General features: G+C 36.7%; 1 protein-coding gene across 1 annotated transcript; it reads left to right on the forward strand.

The window, feature by feature from the left end:
* The first annotated feature begins 2,383 nt into the window (after positions 1 to 2,383).
* Positions 2,384 to 20,735, forward strand: LOC141434818 (uncharacterized). Its single transcript, XM_074097264.1, has 15 exons — positions 2,384 to 2,913; positions 4,218 to 4,355; positions 5,905 to 6,022; positions 7,856 to 7,978; positions 8,067 to 8,215; positions 8,297 to 8,429; positions 9,919 to 10,025; positions 10,097 to 10,192; positions 11,380 to 11,505; positions 11,626 to 11,855; positions 14,845 to 14,946; positions 17,505 to 17,665; positions 18,325 to 18,408; positions 19,927 to 20,105; positions 20,481 to 20,735. Exons 1-15 carry the CDS (start codon positions 2,767 to 2,769, stop codon positions 20,592 to 20,594), a joined length of 2,007 nt encoding a protein of 668 aa, XP_073953365.1. The 5' UTR covers positions 2,384 to 2,766; the 3' UTR covers positions 20,595 to 20,735.
* Positions 20,736 to 21,759: the final 1,024 nt, after the last annotated feature.

The following is a 21,759-nucleotide window of genomic DNA, read 5'->3' on the forward strand; positions in this document are numbered from 1 at the left end:
AGTTACAGATTTTTTTTCAATCTCATATTCCGAAAACCCCACAAACGCAATGTGGTTCTCAAAATTTGCCGCAAAGGAATATTAAATCTACATACATTATAGAACAAAGCTGGATTTAGTTACACCATTTATAACTCGAGAACAGCTGGACAGATTATTATGATCTTTGATGTGTGGATTGTAGAGTTTGTCTCCGCCCGAATAGCAGAATAGGGGGAGAGGAGCGCCGCGGGAATATACTAGTAAGTATATAAAACAATTAGAAATGCCATGTCACTTTTATATTTTGAACTAGCTTTTACCCGCGGCTACGCTCGCGTGAACCTTAAACATTTCAATGAAGCAAGCAATCAAGCAAGCATGCTAGCAATCATTTAAGCTAGCTTGCAAGCAAGTATGCAAGCAAGCAAGCATGCAAGCAAACATTTAAGCAAGCTTGCAAGTGAGCATGCTTCGCTCGCGTGAACCATAATCATTTCAAAGAAGCAAGTATGCAAGCAACTAAATAAACTTCATGCTACATCGTTTTGATAGCCGAAGTATCAGGTACGCTACCCTGTTCGACACACTGGAGATCTCTTTAATGTTGTTAGAGAGGGATCTATTAACAAGGAACCCTACGCCACCCTGTGATGTTTGATCATCCTCGCGGAAGTACAGAAGGTGGCCCGAGTCTAAGATGATGGTGCCCTCTCCCTCTCTATGTATTCCACTTAACTCCTGAATATGCCACCTTATGTTCTCCAGCTCCACTTCCAACTGCGCTAGAAGAGTCCTAAAAGTCCGTCCGTTCTACGTAGCCAGGGTCAGTTTACTTAGGTAGCCTTGGATCGACCGGGATTCTTAGCATCCTCTGCCCCACCGTTACCATGAACGCTACTATGGCAAGGGATAGCGGGGCGACCGGGAACTGGGGGCCATCTCTTTGCCGTGCGCTTCATTCTGGTAGGGGTTTGCCCATAATCCCCACACTGGGCATGCGAGTTGGCGATCGTAGGGCACAGTTTATTGCACCGCCGATGCTGCAGCCCATCCGGGGCCCGGGGACTTAACTGTGCCGATTTTGGCTGCGCTATGCCGCAATCAGCCAGCTGCTAGAGCCCAGTCTGTCAGACGGCAGGGTGCACCACGGGCAGGTAAGGTTGGCTTGGGGTCCATAGATGGAGGTTGGCCCCTTACACCACAAATAAAAAAATGTAAATCTTGAAAAGTTGAAAGTTTGAATACCTCAGACAATTACCATACTAAAGTAAGCTGGGGTTATTTCGGAATCACTTCACTGGAATAACCCCTAAAGGGGTAATTCGGGAAAAAAATTTAAACTATAGCTAGGCCTTTTAGACTGACACAGTCATTCGCAAAAAACGATTATTTGTCATAACATTAATAGTTCAATCTTGTAACTTATCAGGTTTTAGAGTTAGCGGTGTTGGGGTTATTTCGTATTTAACTTTTTGGCACGAAAATGCACTCGACCCAAAAAAATATATATTGCACGTCCAACCGATGTCAGCGCCTCGCATCATCTGGAGAGACGCGAGGAGCGGTAAATGGGGCGTCCATTTAAGTGCTGCCAGTGGTTAAACATCAACACGTTTAGGAGAAATTTTAAATAAATGGAATAACCCCGTTTACAGAATTACCCCAAAGCACCTTAATAAGTACTTACACAGTACAAATTTTATTCTGAGTATTCGTGGCAGCGCCACGCGAACTTTTACAGAGAAACTAGCGTTTAGCGGTTGTTTTCTGATCAAACCTGCATTGACACAGTACTCATTTTGACGGAAATAAGTAGCATGAATTACCATAACGGCGTTAACCAAAACCGGTACATGGGTTACCGGCCTGTCACTGTATTTTAATCTATCCACATGATCCACATCGTACCAGTTTTCTGGCCCATTTGACTTGACATACAGTCACTACCAGTGCAAACAGATAAAATAACCTCACACCTAACGATCCAGTCCTGCCTGAATTAAATGAAACTATAATATTATAGTTATCTTCATCGATTTAGATGATCTTATTTACTTAAGTACAAATTAATCATTTATATTTACCTGATTTCACCTTTTCAATCTAGAAAAAAACAAATCTTTCTTAATCTCATCGTACGTCTTTACGTTACTCTATGACAGTCAATGACAGTTGATCGACAACCAGTTAGCTGTAATTTTTAAGCACACTCCATCCCTAGATTTTCACTCTTGACCACCGATCATGTGAATCGATTACTGGCTGTCAAAAGTGAGTTCCGATTATTAGGTCGTACAAAATCAGGTCGTACAATAGCAGGTTGCACAAAATTGGCACGGGGTGATAAAGCTCGACCCGTGTTCCAAGTGACCATGTGATTGAATTATCAGGTCGTACAAAATCGGTCGAGCATTGTCCAGGTCGTACAATAACTACACTCCGCGATGCGGGCAGTTTCAGTTTCATTTATGATTGTTATTTATTTTACTCTATTTTAAGATTTTTAAAAGTCGCGCGCGATACGATGTTGAGTTTTTTTTAATGTTTACTTAAATAACTGTGTGTGGTGTGTTCATGTTTATGACGTTTTCAATGTAGGCAATAATTTTAACTACATATATTATCACACGCAGTGGCCGTAGTGCGTAGGTATTCTCCGGAAGCAAATTGGGCTTGCTGTTCACCTACGAGCGTCTGCTACTACTAACATACATACCTAATATCAAAGAATTAATAGACAAGCCGACTGAGCTGTGGAACAAGCAAAAACCAAATCAATCAAATATGGCTTCGTCTTTTAATGTTCAAATTAAAATGGAAAATTTATGTCGAACTTGTTTATCAAAGGAAACTATATTGCATTCTGTTTTTGATGTGTACTCTGAATCAATAAAATTTGATTATGTTCTGAATGCAGTAACGGGCTTAAAGGTATTTGGAAATTTCTTATTGTTTTGTTTGTTCTGTTCTGTCTACCTACCTCTACCATGTTTAACAACAAATTGCTAATAGTAAAAAAACAGGTACTTACTGCACGATGTTCCTTACTTACTGCACGATAATAATTAGAATTTAATTCAGGACAGGATGTAAACCTGTTTCGAATTTTAACAAGAAATTCGGTGGTCAAACTTAAGCATTTTTTTGTACTCTACTCATTCTAAGGCGTAAGTAGAATATTAGTTAGATAGATTTAACACAAGTTTAAATAAGTTAACCTAGTTCTCATATTACCTATATTAAAAAACGTTGAAGTTTAAAGGATCCTTTCGTCAGCACTGGGTGAAGGAATGTGTGTATTTTGTTTAGAAATATTACTTATAGCTATGTCATATTTTGATGAATGCATCAAAAGACTCAAATGGTGTTGTATTGTATAACTCTTTATGGTATATAAAACATATGAAAATTAATGTAAACAAGAGAAACAGATATAATCTGGGTTGGTTTTTGCTTTAAAAAACTTAAGTAAAAGCAATACCAATATAGTTTCATAGTAAAATCTAAAACATGTGAAAGAGCAACTCTTGTATATTTATTAATTTATTTATTAGGGGAAAAACTTGGAAACATCAAAATGGCTATGTGGGGTAGGTATTTAAGGGTTAACAAAGTTTGTAGGATTGCAATTTTTAAACATGCATTTTTGTGGTAGTTTTAAACTTCTGTAATTGGTCATCTAATAAGCATGTTAGTACAATGTGACACATTTCTTCTGTTAAATTGTGCTACTTTTCTCCCCTTGGTGATGGGACCGAAAAACAACAAGAAATAGTTGATCCACCCATTTAAAACGCTAATAGGTGTGAAAATGTTTGTGTTCATAGTATACTGTACCACAGAATAACTAATAGTACTACACTGTGCACATGAACTTCGTCCTTGTAGATGTATCTATCTAATATCTTTAAACAAGCAATTCTTGTATATATATATTCGGGGATCTCAAAAGCGGCTCCAATGATTTTGATGAAATTTAGTATGTAGGGGTTTTCGGGGATTAAAAATTGATATAACTTGGCCTTATCTCTGGGAAAACGATTGTTACAGAGTTTTTGCCGAGCAAAGCTCGGTTGCCCAGGTACTAAGTAATTATGAGAGTAACCTGATCACTGTTGATAATACTAACACATGCATTTGTATGTATTGTGACACAATGAGTATTTTTCTCCTTTTACAAGTTCAATTTTGTGTTGTGGCTTTGATAAAATTATTTATAATGTTGTGTTTCACAGATTGAGCGAGATGATGGCTTACCATCAAAAATATGCCAGGACTGCAAGGAAAGAGCAATCAATGCATTTAATTATAGGACAAAGTCTCATGAAGCACATGCTGCTCTTCTGCTTCTCTACAAGAAGGAGAATTCAGAGGTTTTTAGTGAACCTTTTTATTTAGATGTAGAGTTCCTCAACATCCAAAAAATTTAATATTAAAAAATCAAAAAACCCGACTGTCTTAAAAATACTAAAAAGAAGTAAACAAATCTAGTGGGCTAGAACTTTGTTAAGTAGCTAACTTAAAGTTCAACAGTCTGGACCCATTAGGTAAGATTTATTGAGATATTCTAGATTATTTTAGATATTCACCTCATAAATATCTCTAGTTTGAGACTTGTTGCTATGGAGGAGCGGGGCTTCCTGACACAGGTTTGCATACCTACTAGGAAGTTCCAATCACTGATGTCAAATTGACTTAAGTTTAAAGTAAATAAACAATTTTCATTTTTCATTTTCATTTCATTTCATTCATTATTGAGTGTCACGTTTTAAATGGGTCCGGACTGTTGAACTTTAAGTTAGCTGCTTAACAAAGTTCTAGCCCACTAGATTTGTTTTCTTCTTTTTAGTATTTTTAAAGGCAGTCGGGTTTTTTGATTTTTTTAATTTATTATTTTACTAGCTTTTGCCCGCGACTTCGTCCGCTCCGCGTGGAATAGTAACTTTGGAAAGATTTTAATTTATTTCTGCCAATAATAGAACATAGAAACTTCTACGGTTTATGAAAAAATAACGTATTTGAATACATTGCTTTATATCTCAACTAATTTTGTTTTGTTCTTCCATTCTTTGGTAAAACATAAATATTTTGCGGGTAGCCACATTTAAGCAATACGACGAGTATTCTACCCTGCCAACACGAAAGGACTAATTCTTCATAGTGAACTCTTGACATCTTACGTCCTTTATTGTAAGTTAGGAGGGTAGGATTATAATTAAGACAGCATTCTTACTAAGCATAGCTACACATATTTCCGATAAATATACTTATAGTAAATTTGTTTGGACGAACTTTCATCCCCATATTTTCAAGTATGAAAAATGTCGAAATGTGAAAAGGAGCCGGAACAAATGTTCAATCAATTTAGAATGGGCTAATTATATAAGCTTTCATTTGATGCCCCACTCTATAGGTTTGAATAAAAATCATTTTCTGAATATTTTCAATTTGGCGCAAAAAATCCGCCATTTTGATTTTTCAAGAATTGCATGTACCCAGTGTCACTCGCGTCATCAAGACGAATCCAATGACGTATCATTTATCAAAATCGGTTCAGCCATTGAGTAGTTACGAAAAGACATAGGAATAGACATACATACGCGTCAAATACATAACCCTCCTTCTTCGCAGTCGGGTAAAAAGCCAACCATTTATCATTTTTGAAACATAGTACGTAGCAGGTTTAGTATTTTATTTTCTTTAACTTTGAGCGAACCACGAGCGAACATTCAACAGGTCAAATGAAGTTAATTACTCCAAGACAATAGTGACTTAACTCTTACTGTTTATAAGATAAACAAACATTAAAATAATTAATCATGTAAATTAAAGTTATTTATTTATTACCACTCTATAAATAAAATAGTAGCAGTAATATTACTATATAAAGAAAAAATAATATTTTTTTGGTTTTGATCACAGATCTTGGCAGATGGTGTCAAAGTCGAGAATTCTGTTGCTGATGACAATGATGATGGCTTGGAAATCGATTTTTCCTTGTCTGCCTCACCTGAAAATTATAAGGATTGGAGTAATAATGGTAAGACATAAATGTTTTTAGCATTATACATAAATCAATAAAATTAGTAAATTGCTAAGTAATTATCACCCCTACTACCATACCTATTCCCGTTGCACATATTGCAACGTAATAGGTATAGAACTTTTAACAATTTTAGTAATATTACCAAGAATTTTTGTCTGATATGAAAAACAGCAGTAATTTCATTAAAACTTATGTAACAATTTTATTTTAAATAAGTGTATCTGGGCATTTCTCCACTAATTGTAAAAATCATTGTCCTTGGCTTTTTTTGGAAAAATGTGTTGAGATAAATGTCAAAGAAAAATGTTTCTGTTTACAAACAGCCATATTTTGTTAACTTGTTGCAATTTTTCAAATACCCCAAAAACAGTCCCTTGGCTTGACATGTCCCCAACCCAGAATTTGATAAGTACCAGATAATATTTTATATTAGCCATGTGTGACAATTTAGCAATATTTTTCTAATGACCTTAAAATAAAGTAGTATTTCAATTAGGGTTGCCTACTTTTTTTACAAGAAATATATACGTTTGAGAAGGGAAATAAACAGTATTTAAGAATAATGAACAATATTTTCTTCTTTTTCATTCATGTTTTAAAGACAAATTTTTGGGTGCTTCTTGCACAAGTTATAAATTTAGTTTAATTTTTAAAAGCCGCACAGACCTCGTCAGAATCAAAACTAAAATTAAGATAAATAAGGACGTAAGGTCCCGGGTTCGATTCCCGTGTCGGGGCAGATATTTGTATGAAAAATACGAATGTTTGTTCTCGGGTTAAGTATGTATCTATATCTATATAATTATATTTATCCGTTGCTTGGTACTCATAACACAAGCTTTGCTAAGCTTACTTTGGGACTAGGTCAATTGGTGTGAATTGTCCTGTGATATTTATTTATTTATTTTAGTTCAACAGTAAAAAGTATAACGTAGTAAAAAGCGGTATAATACTGCTTTTAACAGTATAGTTGGCAACCCTAATTTCAATTAATATGCTTCTCATTTTATTAACATTTTTAATCAAACATTGTCCCAAGAGTACATAAAACTGTACCCTGTTGCCTGATTATGATTAATACATATAAAAATAATTGATAACATTGACATTTGTGCATACATTTATATAGCTATATACAACACTGTATATATAGTTATGGTGCAAAATCATTTTTAGGGTTCCGTAGCCAAAATGGCAAAAAATGTGTCTGTGTCTGTCTGTCTGTGTCTGTCTGTCTGTCTGTGTCTGTCTGTCTGTCTGTGTCTGTCTGTCAGTCTGTGTCTGTCTGTCTGTCTGTCTGTCTGTCTGTCTGTCTGTTGTCTGTGTCTGTCTGTCTGTCTGTCCGTCCGCGGCTTTGCGCAGGGACTATCAATGCTAGAAAGCTGTAATTTTGCACGAGTATATATGTATGTAAAGTATGCCGGCAAAATGGTACAATAAAAAAATCAAAAACATTTTTTTTTAGTGTAGACCATAGACGAGAGGCCATAGACGTAAAGTGGAGGTGATTTAAAACCATTAGGGGGTTGCTAAAACGGTTTTTCAATTCCGTGATTTGTTTGCCAAATATTCAACTTTAAAAGTGCAAATTTAAGGTATAAAATATACCTATACTTAGAATATTCCGTACAAAATACGAAATCGTTAGAAAAATAATTCTTAATTTTTTCGTAATGGCTACGGAACCCTATTTCGGGCGTGTCCGACACGCTCTTGGCTGGTTTTTACTGTTCTATTCATCATAATTTGAAGAAAAAGGGTGGACTTGGAAAGTGGGGACTGCTAAAATTTTCCAATTAGTGAAGAAATACCCACCTATCATTTTAGATACAATAAAAAACGAGAGTGAAGTTGATGGTAATCGGCCATGTCAACAGTGTAAAAATTGCTACTTGGAGTTTAAGTCAGTGGCTAAACTGGAAGAGCATTTGCAAAAAAAATGTGTAAAAGGTAAGATTTTATTTAGAAATGTATTAAATCTGGAAACATATAATTTTTTACCTTAAATTTTATTGAAATACCGCTCTTAAATTTTAAGTGGAGTGTGAAGATGAACATGGTACATATTGTCCACTTTGCGGCACATGTCATGAGAATGCAGATAATTTAACAAAGCACATGTGGACCAATCATGCTGAACTTATGGGCCCCAAGAAGAGAGGCAGACCAAAAAAGTTGCTAACTAGTGTAAGATATATTCTCTTATAAAGTGTAGTTTTTATACTAATTGAAATGTTACAATTAGTTAAGGTTGTTTGCTTTTTTCAGACAATATTAAGTAAACTATCGGAAAATGGCTATCACATGAAAGTTGATCCTAACAAAGCAAAATCTTGCTTATTCTGTAAAGATGAATTTAAAACTAAATTAGAACTAGGAATTCATATGATGGAACACAAAGGTAAGCAATCGAGTGCATAAGATGTAAATTATAAAGTCAATTACTTCGCTCACCTGCGACCTTATGATAGCTGCGTCTATGCTACAAATGTGTGTTTATGCATCTTCACCTCCACACTGGTGTAAGTACACAAACATAATAACACAAACCTAACTATCGTCACCACCACCACACTATACTGATGCGTTTCGAACTCAACCAGTTATCTTCAGAGCACTACAACCATTCACCATGCTACTGCTACCAGATTTTAGTCTAACAAACCAAAACAAACAGTTTAAATTTGTAAATCCTCAAGTAGGTACGCACTTTATTTTTCTCAAACAAACTACCCATATAAATATTTTACAAACTTTAACCGTCACTTAAAACTACCTTCTAATTTTATTTATTTACTGTTAAGCCTTGTTCATGTGCATATTTTGTTCCATAGACGCTATCAAAAGGTCGCGGGTGCGCAAGGTAATTGTAAATAGTTAATTGATATGAACGGACTTCCGCCAAGTAACGCCTGATTCAATAAATTATGCAAAATACGTATCTATTCTAATCACTCAAAACGACTACGATTGTCTAAGACTTTCTTGAGTCGAATTGTGCATGTGAACATATTTTTCAATTGTTTCACATTAATTTTTTCCCACATTCTTTCCTATAAATGTCAAAATTGTTATATGTTCAGAATACAATTAAATATTGTCTATAATATACTGAGCGGCAAAAATCTGGCCCTCAAATGTATGCAATAATAGGTAATTTTTAGTTGGCCAAATTTGGTGCCGCTGGGTATATTTAATATTCTTTTCATCACACTTGCTCGTAAACAGTGTCGTAACATGCAGGCTACCTTGGTTGCAACCCCCCAAATAAAACCCTCGACCTTAATGTGCTTGTCATGAAACCCGTGGTCGGTAAATGAGTCATTGCGCGTACTAATTTTCTTGTCATGAAGCCCAAGGATGGTAAATGAGTCCGTGTCATAGCAGCAGGACCACATGCACACGCGGCTTAGGCACATGCTGAGGGAGGGGGAGGGGGACGCTGCCAAGAGCGCAGCCTAAGGTATCGCCAATATTTGGAACAATTATATTTTTTCTTTTAGAAATATAAAAATTTACTCGCAAATGTGATGAAAAACATTGTATGTCGCACGGGCGGTACGAGAATTACGAACATCGACTCATTTAAAGCCCTCAGTCTTCGACTTCGGGCTTCTAATACACTCTCTTTCGTAATTCCTTATTTACCGCCCTTAAGACACAATCTACTATAAATTGCCTTTACTAATTCACTATGGGTATATAAATAATTGTAATTTGTAACTGGGCGACCGAGCAAAAATAAGCGTTTCCCAGAGAAAATACCAAGCTAGGTCGATTGGTCATCCCCGAAAACCCCCACATACCAAATTTCATCGAAATCGTTGGAGCCGTTTCCGAGATTCTGATTATAAATATCATCTAATTCTAGCTATATATTTCTATTTTAGGCACAAAAATGCTCTGTTGTGTGCTGTGTAAAAAGATGTATCTTAATATTCTGCATTTTGAGCAACATATTTGCAATGGGACAAATTATTCTAACAAGATGTTGACTGTAAGTACATAAACTGTATGTTTTTGATTATTAGAAAAACAAGTTAAATTAATATAATTTGTCTATTTAAGCAAGACACAACTTTAAGTATTGAAACCAGGAGCAAACAAATTGGCTATCTAACAGAAGTATTACTGCGAGACCTGCTGGATCCAAATGGTGATATGGTAGGTAACTTGATTCAGGTAAACCACAATATTAATAGTAGATTGTACAACGAGAGCATAAAACGAGCCATTTCACCCAAGACGTTCATATAGCCACCCAAGACGGCGAGGGTGGATAGACACGTCGAGGGGAAAATGGGTTTAATGCTCCGATTTTACACTGCTTTTTATTTAGATTGCGAGGAAATGAAATAGCAACAGTGGAAATTATTCACTTTCTATGTACCTTTTATTTTTTATGCATTATTATATAATTCAATTTATTTAATTTATTGATTGATTTTTAGTTTTATATAAATTAAAAATATTAAAAAAATATGTAGTTTTTAGGGTTTCGTACTTCAAAAGGAAAAAACAGAACCCCTTATAGGATCACTTTTTGTCCGTCTGTCTGTCAAGACCCATTTTCTCGGGAACGCGTGGAGGCATCAAGCTGAAATTTATATCAAATACTGAGGTCTACTGTCCCTTGAAGCTGTGAAAAAATCAAACTTCTAAGCCAACGCAATCAAAAGATGCAGCCGTTTATGCTGCAAATTTCCGTAAATTATTGAAACTCTCAAGGGAATCAAAACCTACAGGGTACTCCCTTAATAATAACTATTTGTTTACAAACAAAAATTCAGTGCTTTGTTTTTAGGGTTTCGTACCCAAATGGTGCCAAACGGGACCCTATACTAAGCCTCCTCTGTCTGTCTGTCTGTGCGTCTGTCGCAGAGCTTTATCGTATAATCGTTTAAAGTCAATTTAGCGATAATTTTGATACGTTTCGTTCGAGTCATTTTTAATATTGAGATAACAATTGGACTATTGTGCCACGCTAACTAAAAATACCTTAAGTGTTCATTAAAGCTAGTAGATACGTACCTATCTTGTTTGTGTTTTATTCATAGCTTACTATTTACACTCTTGACATACGAATATAGGTACCTACCTAACCGTTTAGTGTAAAATTAGCGACGAGTGACATGAGTCGGAGTGACAGATATTTGCTGGCAATTTTTTTTAATTTAGAAATGTTTATGAAGTTTCTAGTACCTACTTTACTGCAACCGCCTTTAAACACAGCATTTAAACACAAAATAAACATACTCCCATATAGATCGGAATTATGCCTGTTTAGCGTCACGGTAACCCGGGAGAGTAAGTATAGCACGATTTATTACATGCATCTTCTTTTATTTTAGGAGAATATAAATGTTCCTGAAGTTTGCAGTATTTGCAGTGAAGTATTTTTATCAGAAGAAGATCTCGTGACTCATAATGATGCAGAACACCCAGAACTTTCACAACGTTGTAACCTTTGTTCCAAGGTAAGAGGGAAAGAAAATGATAATAGAAATATTAGTACGTAGGATTTTGGATAATTTAATAAGTTGGGTTGCAATAAGTTTTTCTGACCACCTTATTGACCAGCATATTTTTTATTTCAGGTGTTTGCGACGTTGAAATCAGCTGCTCGCCACAGAAATATATGCAAGCAAATAGAAAGAAAATTTATATGCAGCACTTGTGGCCTAAAATTTGCTTATGAAATATCATTAAACAAGCACATATTGCGATTTCACGAGGGCCAAAGCGTCTCAGTCAAGTTCATGGACCCCAAAACGAAGTTAGACGAAAGACAGTATCAATGCGACACTTGCAACAGATGTTTTTACAGGTGAGTTATTTTATCAACCTTGTATGCCTTAAAGAAACTGAATCGTGGACAATCACTTGCATTAACATCTGATCTGACACAATAAAGCGCGTTTAAATTTCTGATACGACTCTATTTCCAGGGCTGGTAGAAAGTGTCAGATATTTTTACACGGCACGCTCCACTGTCGCAGATAAAATGCAGGTGTCTGTACCAGGGTGGAATCTTTGTGCTACTGATGTCATATTGGCATTCCATACATCAGATAAAGATATCATAGCGCAATTGATTATGGAAAGGACACATCCTGGATCTCGATTCAGTTTCCTCGACAGTATCTATACTGCTCAAAAGAAAATAAGGGCCACTAAGTATTTTGATCGTTACTTGAAAATTATAGTAACAATAAAATAACATTAAACAACGCTTTTGTTTTTATTTAGACTAATAATCACTTAATTACGTAGGCAATTGTTTCATTTATTTCAATGAATATTAATATGATTTACAACAGAAAACCTCAGAAACTCTCCAGAAAACAAAACAAAAACTGACACTTGCTCTTTTTTTTAATTGTTTAGTATCGGGTGTGTCCTCCTCTCTTATTTGCACACTCTTGGAGCCTAGAATGCATACTCTGGATCAAATTTGTGACATTTTCAGCTGGTATTTCTTCCCATGCACGTTTCAGAGCATCGATAAACTGCTGCTGGTTATGAACCTCGCGCTCATGCTCCCTAACCCTTCGTTTTAATTGGTCCCAGAGATGCTCAATGGGGTTTAAATCCGGACTGTACGCTGGCCATGGTAGGACCAAATATGAGATATATATCCAGTAGAGTTTGAGTTGCCTGAGCTTTGTGTGGGTATTGTCATGCATTAACCAAAACTCGGGGCCCAGTCTCCGTGCGAATGGAAACACATGTGGCCTGACGACCTTATCGATGTACCGTTGTGTAGTAACTGTGTCCTGTTTTAGGAAAACAAGCTCAGTTTTGCCGAGCAAGCTTATCCCAGCCCAAATCATTACACTGGGACCACCAGAGCGGTTAATGTCTTTGATGCAGGCATCAGTAAATCTTTCGCCGTGTCGTCTCCATACTCTAATCCGCCGATCGTCACTACCAATCTTCACTTTACACACATCTGTGAAAAGCACCATACCCTTTTGATTTATGCCCCAAGCCGAATTTTGACGGCAGAAACTTAAACGACTTCCACGTTGAACCCTAGATAGCGGAATTCGTACTACTCGCCGTTTAGACCGTTGCTGGTCTTTATGCAGTCGATTACGTATCGTTTGGTCGCTAACACGTGTCCCCGTTGTCAGCCGTAGACGATTTTGTAACTTACGAGCCGTCACAGAGCGCTCTCGTCGGGCACTTAACCGGATGTAACGATCCTCTTGGGGCGCAGTCACGCGCACTCTACCCGATCCAGGCCTTCGCAACACGAGAGAATCCAAATGAAGCAGCGACAGACCACTGTGAATGACCTTCGCCAATCAATGTTATGGCTCTGGTGGCAGTAATGGTGTCTATATGACAATGTGTTCGTTGTCGTGGCATTATAGTCACGAGATAATAAATTAGGCAACAGATGAAAAAAAAACACGGTTTTTTACAGAATAAAAAATGATTACATTTTAAGGGCATTTGGCTGAAATTTCGTTTTTACTTATTGACTTCAATTTCTGGCCAGCTATTATTAGACTTGAACAGCAGGATGAAAGAGTTTAAATACTGAAGGATGCGGGCATCATTAATTAGCCACTAAATAAATGTTTAAGTGGCCCTTATTTTCTTTTGAGTAGTTTAGTTAAGTCTTTATGTTTTTTTTTAAATATTTTTTTTCCAATCCGTTCTTTTAAATTCGACTTGAAAGATTTTAACATTATGAATTTAACAACAAACAATTCAAGTTAAATATACGCTTGTTATGTTCTTCACAGGGGTCATTCCAGTAAGCACCGAAGGGGGTGGGGGGGGGGTCTTTACTTTGCATATTTTTGATGACATGAGGGCCGGGGGGGGGTCTAGATGGTGCTTACGTTACGTCAGCAATATTTATTTTTTATTTTGATGTTTGTTTTTGCAAAATGTAGTAGGTTTTAATTCAAGCAAATATGACTACCCTGCTTGCAACAAATTCACATGCATAAAGAAACCTAAATAGATTTAAAAATATATATACCAGTGTTTACGTAAGCATAGGGGGAGGGGGTAGGGTTTTGCTGACTTTCGCTGACAAGGGGGAGGAGGGGGTTAAAACAGACTAAAATTCTGCTTACGTAATACTTGAATGACCCCAAACTCAAATGATGATGATGAAAATAAATATTTCACAACTTAAGAATCAAAAACCGCACCTGCCCGGTTTCGGTTGGACGTGTTCTCAATGTGTTTTCATTCGATAACCGATCCAGGTAAGTTTACCATTGTCACTTTTACAAATAATAAATAAATAATAATAGATATGGGACACCTGACACCAATATTGACCTGAGGTCATATTGCCTAACGTTTCTGACGCTCGCGATCGCAATCAAATGACAGATTTCGCATACAAAAACTGTCATTTGAATGCGATAGCGAGCGTCAGAAACATTAGGCAATACGGCCTCTGGTCCCAAACTAAGCAAAGTTTGTACTTTGTATACCTACCAGGCAACGGATGAACATACTTATATAGATATACTTGTTTATAAGTCAGTTTTTTGCTTACAGAATTATTTAAATTAATGCCTTGCTACTTATTTATTATACACTATGTATGGTAAACGTCAATTACTGGCTACCTTTCGATAACTGGCCACCACTGGCTGGAATTATATTTATAGGTGATCAATTCAGAATTAATTTCGGTATAAGGTGGCCAGTTGTTGAAGGGTGGCCAGTAATTGGCACTTTACTAAAAATGAACTCTTTTTTTATAGGTGACTAGAATTCACTTTTAGTGAAAGGTGGCCAGTAATTGACGATTTACCCTAACATGTATTATTTAATTTCAGAAAAGATTTACTTGCTAGACATACCAAACAACATATGCCAAGTGAAAAACTTTTTGAATGTGATGTGTGCAAGAAGAAATTCCATAGGAGGGATAATTTACGGTTAGTGGGATTGTACATGAATAATCAACATAATATGTATTTACACTTTAAACGAATACAAGATGCCAGCAAGTGGTAAAGAACGTTATTTTGTGTTTTGTTTGTTTGTATTTAGTTTGCGATATCAAGGTAACTACTGTAACATAACTAGGGGTCTAAGGACACTTAAGGTGCTCGTAGACCCCTAGACATGCTGACATAAATTAAACAACGTAGAATTTGCATTGACTATATTTAATAAATATTAAAAACCGTACATCGAGAAAAAACAAACACTCACAGCATATAAAAAATGTATCATAACACCGAGAGATATATAAAAAAATATTATAAACACAGAACAGAACACACGTTGCGAATGAAGATCACCGGGATTTTTTTGGCGTAGAAAAAGCAAAAGGTATTTAGAAGCTTAAAAGCAAATAGTTATTCAGGTCGAATTGGTACCTAAAAGTGGCAAGCCTCGTTTGGAATTTTGTAAAACACATATGTAACAATACAAAAGGTACTCAAACAGTACTGCAATAAAAAAAAACACGCAAGTTAAATCCCATCAAATCTTTTTAGAATGATAAAACTAGTACCTAAATTTTCATGATCATGAGAACTTTAAGTAACTAGCCTACAACTTGAGGGAAAAAAATATAGTCACTATGGGAGTTTCTAAGCACCTTAAGTATTACGAGAATTAGAATGGTATAAACTAGCAACAAACGGTTAAATTTAACACTTATTAAGTAAATTAAACCACAACGGTATCCTCAGTTTTCCTCTTCATTTGCCCGGAACCTGGATGACAGCTAAGAACCGACAGAACAGTGGATACCGCGTACCGTGTCCTCCGTGTTTAAACAGAAGGTAAAACCGGATTGTCGACGCTTACATAGAGTGCGACATAGTTTGGAGTAAAAGTCGGAGTAAAGCTCGGACCGATGAAAAATCGGCAACATTGGAGATACGCCTTCAGCACAGGCGTGCAGGAAAAACAACTCGAATAATAGTGATATTGGCTTGTAGCGCAAACCAGCTCCGCTTCCAAAAGATGAGGCCAAAATAATAGTAGATTATTGTCGTGGCCTGGAAGTAGGCAATTGCTGGCTGAGTATGAGAATTAAACGGACGAGCTTGCGAGTCCGTTTAACTAATACGAAGCCAGCAAATGCCATTCCAGCCGAGACTAATATAAAGCTTTTCTCAAAAATGGTGAATAATTCTGAAATAGAATAAACTTTTTCTCAAAATATATTATAACATTTAATTTTATTCCAATGTTTTTCTTATGCTCTCCCGCCTTTTTTTTCATTTAAAATAAACTGCAGGTGTATTTTTCCACCGAAAACACCACAAGCTGTTTCAGACCCAATAAAATAAGTCCGGAGTTCCAACAAAATATCTGATACCGGCCATTGGCTGCCACTTGGCCGTATACGACTTGTGCCAACATTTCCACGGCCTTTTTAACTTTAAAATAAAAATTGTGACTGATTGCAGGCGCGCTAATTCATTATTGTCGAGCTAGAGCGCCTGCAATCTTTTCAACTTTTTAATTTTTCGCTGACCTTAAACTATGCACTTCACCTTCCGATATGTAAAGAATAATGTCAACTTTTACGGACATTTTTGAGAAAAGTGATATTACTGTATTGAAGAAACTGGGCACTGGTGACTTTTCTTAGTATAAATTGCAGCAACATGATATATGTTCAACGCTCGACAACGTGTGATCAAGGAATGGGCTCAAAACAAAACGCCTATCGAACTATTGAAATCCCAGAAGCAAAATTTTAAATTTCAAACTAAAATTCCAAATACGTAGCATAATAGCATTAACAGCCAGGACAAAACCGGCCAGTAAAAACGCCTGAAAATCGACCAAAAAGTTTGCATCTTGAAACACTCATGCAGCGTTGTAATGCTGCACTACCTACTAAGTAAAAATTACGTCGATAATGTAGTCTAAAATCAGTGGCTCTGTAGGTAATATTGGTATGTTCTTACAGTGTCACATCTAAGCCTACTTATTATTAGTACTTAGCTGTTCCCCGGGACTTCGTCCAAGAATTCGTTTATTATCGCTACCATGCGCGAAATATATAATTTTCAAAAGTAAAAACTATCTACTGACTAACCGACTAACCTATTTAATTACATTCCTATTATACAGTTACTATTAGTTGTAACTTTTCATTAAATAACTAAATAAATAAATACCAGATGTCGAAAATAAGATATTTTACCAAAAAAATACTTCCTTGAATATCTGGTAAGCTAGAAATGTGGTAAATAGGTAGTGTATGTAGTATTAATGTGGTATTTTCGGAACGTGGTATGTTAGACACGAGCGAAACTGTCATGTGTCCTTTCCCGGGACTTAAAGTATCTTCAAACTAATATCATTTAAATCAGTTCAGACGTCTATTTGCATGATTGAATAAAAAAGTTTTTACAAAGTTTCTCATTAGTAATGATTAGATGGATTCCATCCATGTTTGCAAAGCGATATACAATAAGTTATTCTATTTCATTATGTATGTCCTAATTTAAGGTATATTTTTCAGATCCCACAAGCGAGTTCACGAGATCCATCGCGATAAAAGTGCTAGTAATAACTGTTTGTGCCTGTATTGTGGACGCAGTTTCTCTAACTCGTCAAATCTAATAGTTCATATGCGCCGCCATACCGGGGAGAAACCGTATAAATGCGACTTTTGCGGTAAAGGTACGCTTATAGTCCAACTAGTATTATTGTAAAGGTAGAAAAACACTAAATACTAAAATGCGACGTCACGCTACGCCACGCAACGCGTGTCAGCAATTATGCTGCACGTGGGATGCACCTGGCCATAGTAAATGTATGGGATTGATTAGTACTGACACGCGTTGGGTGGTATGGCTTCGCGTTTTAGTAGTGTGATTCATTTTATAACAAACTATATATAAATTAGGTAGGTAGATTGTACTGATCTGTGGTCCTCAATAAAGAATGTTTGTGTTGTATTGTATATAGCACGATAATAGTAAGTATACTGAGCGACAAAAATGTGGCTCACAAATGAATGCAGTAAGAAGTAGTTTTGTATTTAGAGTGGGCCCAATTTAGTACCGCTGAGTATAGATGACACTTAAAGCATTTTACCTTGATGAAGCCTCACCTGTAGGCTTAAAATGCTCAGGGCCGCTTGCACGAGTAGTTGAGTACTGTTTTTCTCGGTAAAAAAATTTCATCGTTAACTCTGGATTAAAAGTGTCAATTTTATATGACACTACTTTAACATGGGGAGCAGTTAACTCTACTACTACTACTACTTACATAACTAATTCTGGTCCACGCAAGCCCGTCTTATAATTATAAAATAATTATGTAGTCATCACTTTCAGGGTTCCCGAGGTCGTCGGACTTACAATGTCACCGACGGTCTCATACCGGAGAGAAACCTTGCATTTGTGTTGTTTGTGGGAAAGGTAATTTTTTACATACTTTTTTTTTATATAAATAGTGGTTTTCTAAGTACATAAGTACGTTTTCTTCACTCTAAAGTTGCGGGTTGGGTTCTCACAGGCAGCTGGGCGGGCAGCGGACCGACGAGCGTATTATGTTAATTGCGCGGCTGAAACTTTGGCCACACAATGGTTACTTGGCCCCCTCTCGCTGCCTTCTAGCATACCAAAAAAAATACCTTCATCGTTTTTAGGGTTCCGTACCCAAACGGTGCCAACTATTACTGAGACTCCGCTGTCTGTCTGTCCGTCTGTCACGGGGCTCTATCTCTTTAGCCGTAAAAGTTAGACACTTTAAATTTTCACAGATTATGTTTTACTGTGGCCGCTATAACAACAAATAGTAATAAAAAATAAATTAAGTTACACATTAAAGGGGGTCATCATACAAGAAACGTGTTTTATTAGCGTTTTTTGGTTGCTAGGCGTTATTTACTACCGACTACTACGACTAGCTATTTCGTTTGAATATTTACCTTTTAAGTTTGCGATTTTAATGATGTTTTATAAAAGCTTCGATAGTATAATATAGTAACTGTCTGATTATATGGTTTATTCGTTTTTGTGCAAAATTAATAAAGCAATTTATGAACCACAAACCTCAATGATACCAACTTTGATAAAGCGCTCGCCAAATCCACACCGTATAATCACTATGTTTACCTATATTTTTTTACACTAAACAAATCATACTAAGTATTTAACACTATTTACAAGGTTTATAATACAGTTTAAAATGTATTCACACTAGTCGAGCTTCTTATTATTTAAATTACACAACATACGAAGTCTGCTGAATTTCCCGTGAATGAACCGCGGTGACAGATTTTTTTTTCTTCTGCCGCGGCGCATGGCAAGAGTAAAGTGCTATTCAGCCTCCGACAGGGCGACAGCCAAAGAGGATGAGAATTTAAAATTGTTCTTTATTCAAAATACTTGCACCTAGTGCTACATTTTGGTGATATGATTTTATTAACTTGTAATGTAATATAACTAGTTATGTTTGTTCGGGTGGAATTAACATTTCAACTGAAATTTGAGCTGAAATTTTGCATGCATGTATAAATCCGATGACAATGCAATATTATTATGACGTAGAGCTGATCTGATGATGAAGTTAGATGTTGGCCATAGGATCTCTGTAATAAAACGACATGACCGCATCGATTTTGGTCTCATTTGATTCGTCTTGACGACTACCTACTTTGTTAACCAGGGGCTAAAAGTACCGCCAGCAAAAAAGCTTGTATTAGAACTTTTTACAAAAAAATATTACTGAACTGTTTGTTCTAAAACATTGTACGGAAGTGCGGAACCCTTCATGCGCGAGTCGCTCGCACTCGCACTGGACCGATTTTTTATCACGTTGCAGCATGGACTAATTTAAAGCAACGTGTACTTGATCCCCGTGTTCGTTATATTCTTATTTTATTTTGTCGCATTAGCGTTGATTATTTGCGTGAATCAGTCTAATGTTTCTAGGTTTCTCTCGTAGCAACAAGCTGTCGCGCCATATGCGCGTACATACCGGCCACAAACCCTACAAGTGCACTTATTGTGAAAAGGCGTTTTCGCAGAGCAACGACCTCACTCTCCACATACGACGGCATACCGGTGACAAACCTTACATCTGTGAAATATGCGGAGATAGATTTATTCAGGTATGGAAATTCTGTCTATGTATGATCATGCACCCCTCATGCGGATCATGCCTTTGATTTGCTTTTATATCATTACGTGTATATTTTAAATTGTCGAAAATAAATACTATTGTTTGTAATTAATGTAAACTGAAACTGGAAAACAAGATGAAAAGAAAAAAAAATGCTAAGACAAGTAGGCCTAATGGCAAAATTTGAAATGCGAAAAATATCCAATTAATAACATGTCAATATAAAGCATAACTAATTAAATAATATAATTTACATTTGTAGTCCAGAATAGATTTAGCTGTCTTTCATATAAGTAAAAGTATCAGCTATGTCATTTTAATTACATTATTTGGATCAGCATAATTTTGCTCGTTTTGTTTCCAGGGGACTTCATTACACAATCATCGACGTGCGCACGGGCACTTCCCAGCGTCCTCGTCCGATACACACTCAAATGTTCAAGGGCTATCATATACTTCTATTACACCTCACAGTTAAAATATAACAATATACACTAGTCTTATCTCTATAAACATAATAAATAACATAATTATGTATGATTTATCTGTATCATAAAAACTTGTACCCCAACGTGTTTAATGTAAGAAATCAGTGATATACATTTTTATGGTTTCCGAATCGCTGGAATCTTTCATTTCTCCCCCTGTTTTTGTCGTAATCCTCATTGCTGAGGGTTCCGGTCGCCACGAATTGTTTCTGGACGATCGCTCACTCTATTTTGCCTCGGTATTTGCAGGCGTTTATGTAGTGTGTTGTAAGAAACTCGAGTCTTGGAGTCTTATTTAATAAAGCTTGAGCTATTTTTAAAGACTAAATAAAACTCAGAGCTTAAGTCCTTCAGAATTTGGAGTCTTTTGTAAAAACTCGAGTCCTGCCAACAAGAACTTAAAGACTGAGTCTTTTTAAAAGAACTCATAACTGAGTCCTCCAATTCCATAGCTGTAGTTTGAAGTAAATAGTAATATATAAGTATAGTATATTGAGCCACGAAGACATGCACATTGAATATTATTGGCTGATAAAAATAGATACACTTACAGAAACACTGAGATATACACATCCATGCCTACCAGCCAAAATGGCCGCCACTCAGCTATGTGTCGCGAAAAGATCTGAAGATTATTTCGCAACGCTGATTTTCAGTGACGCCAGTTACAGTTACATAGGTGGCTGTCACCAGGGACACATCCCAGTATCAGACTGACTATATTACGAATCACTACTTGTTACAACACACTCGGCTCGGACTCGGCTGGGCAGCGTTCGGGAAGCTTCGCAGTGTCTTTTCGTCCAAATTACCGCAGTGTTTGAAGTCAAAAGTCTTTGACCAGTGTGTGTTGCCAGTGATGACATAGGGATCTGAGCCGTGGGCGCTAACGATGGGCCTCATGAGAAAACTCAAAGTCACTCAGAGGGCTATGGAGAGGGCTATGCTCGGGGTTTCTCTGCGGGATAGAATTAGAAATGATGATATCCGCAGTAGAACTAAGGTTACCGACATAGCCCGAAGAATTGCGAAACTAAAATGGCAGTGGGCGGGGCACATTGCTCGCAGGACTGATGGCCGATGGGGCCAGAAGGTTCTCGAATGGCGTCCGCGGACCGGGAGACGAGCTGTCGGTCGGTAGGCCTCCAACAAGAT

This window comes from Choristoneura fumiferana, chromosome Z, assembly GCF_025370935.1.
Source record: "Choristoneura fumiferana chromosome Z, NRCan_CFum_1, whole genome shotgun sequence".
Classification (NCBI taxonomy): domain Eukaryota; kingdom Metazoa; phylum Arthropoda; class Insecta; order Lepidoptera; family Tortricidae; genus Choristoneura; species Choristoneura fumiferana.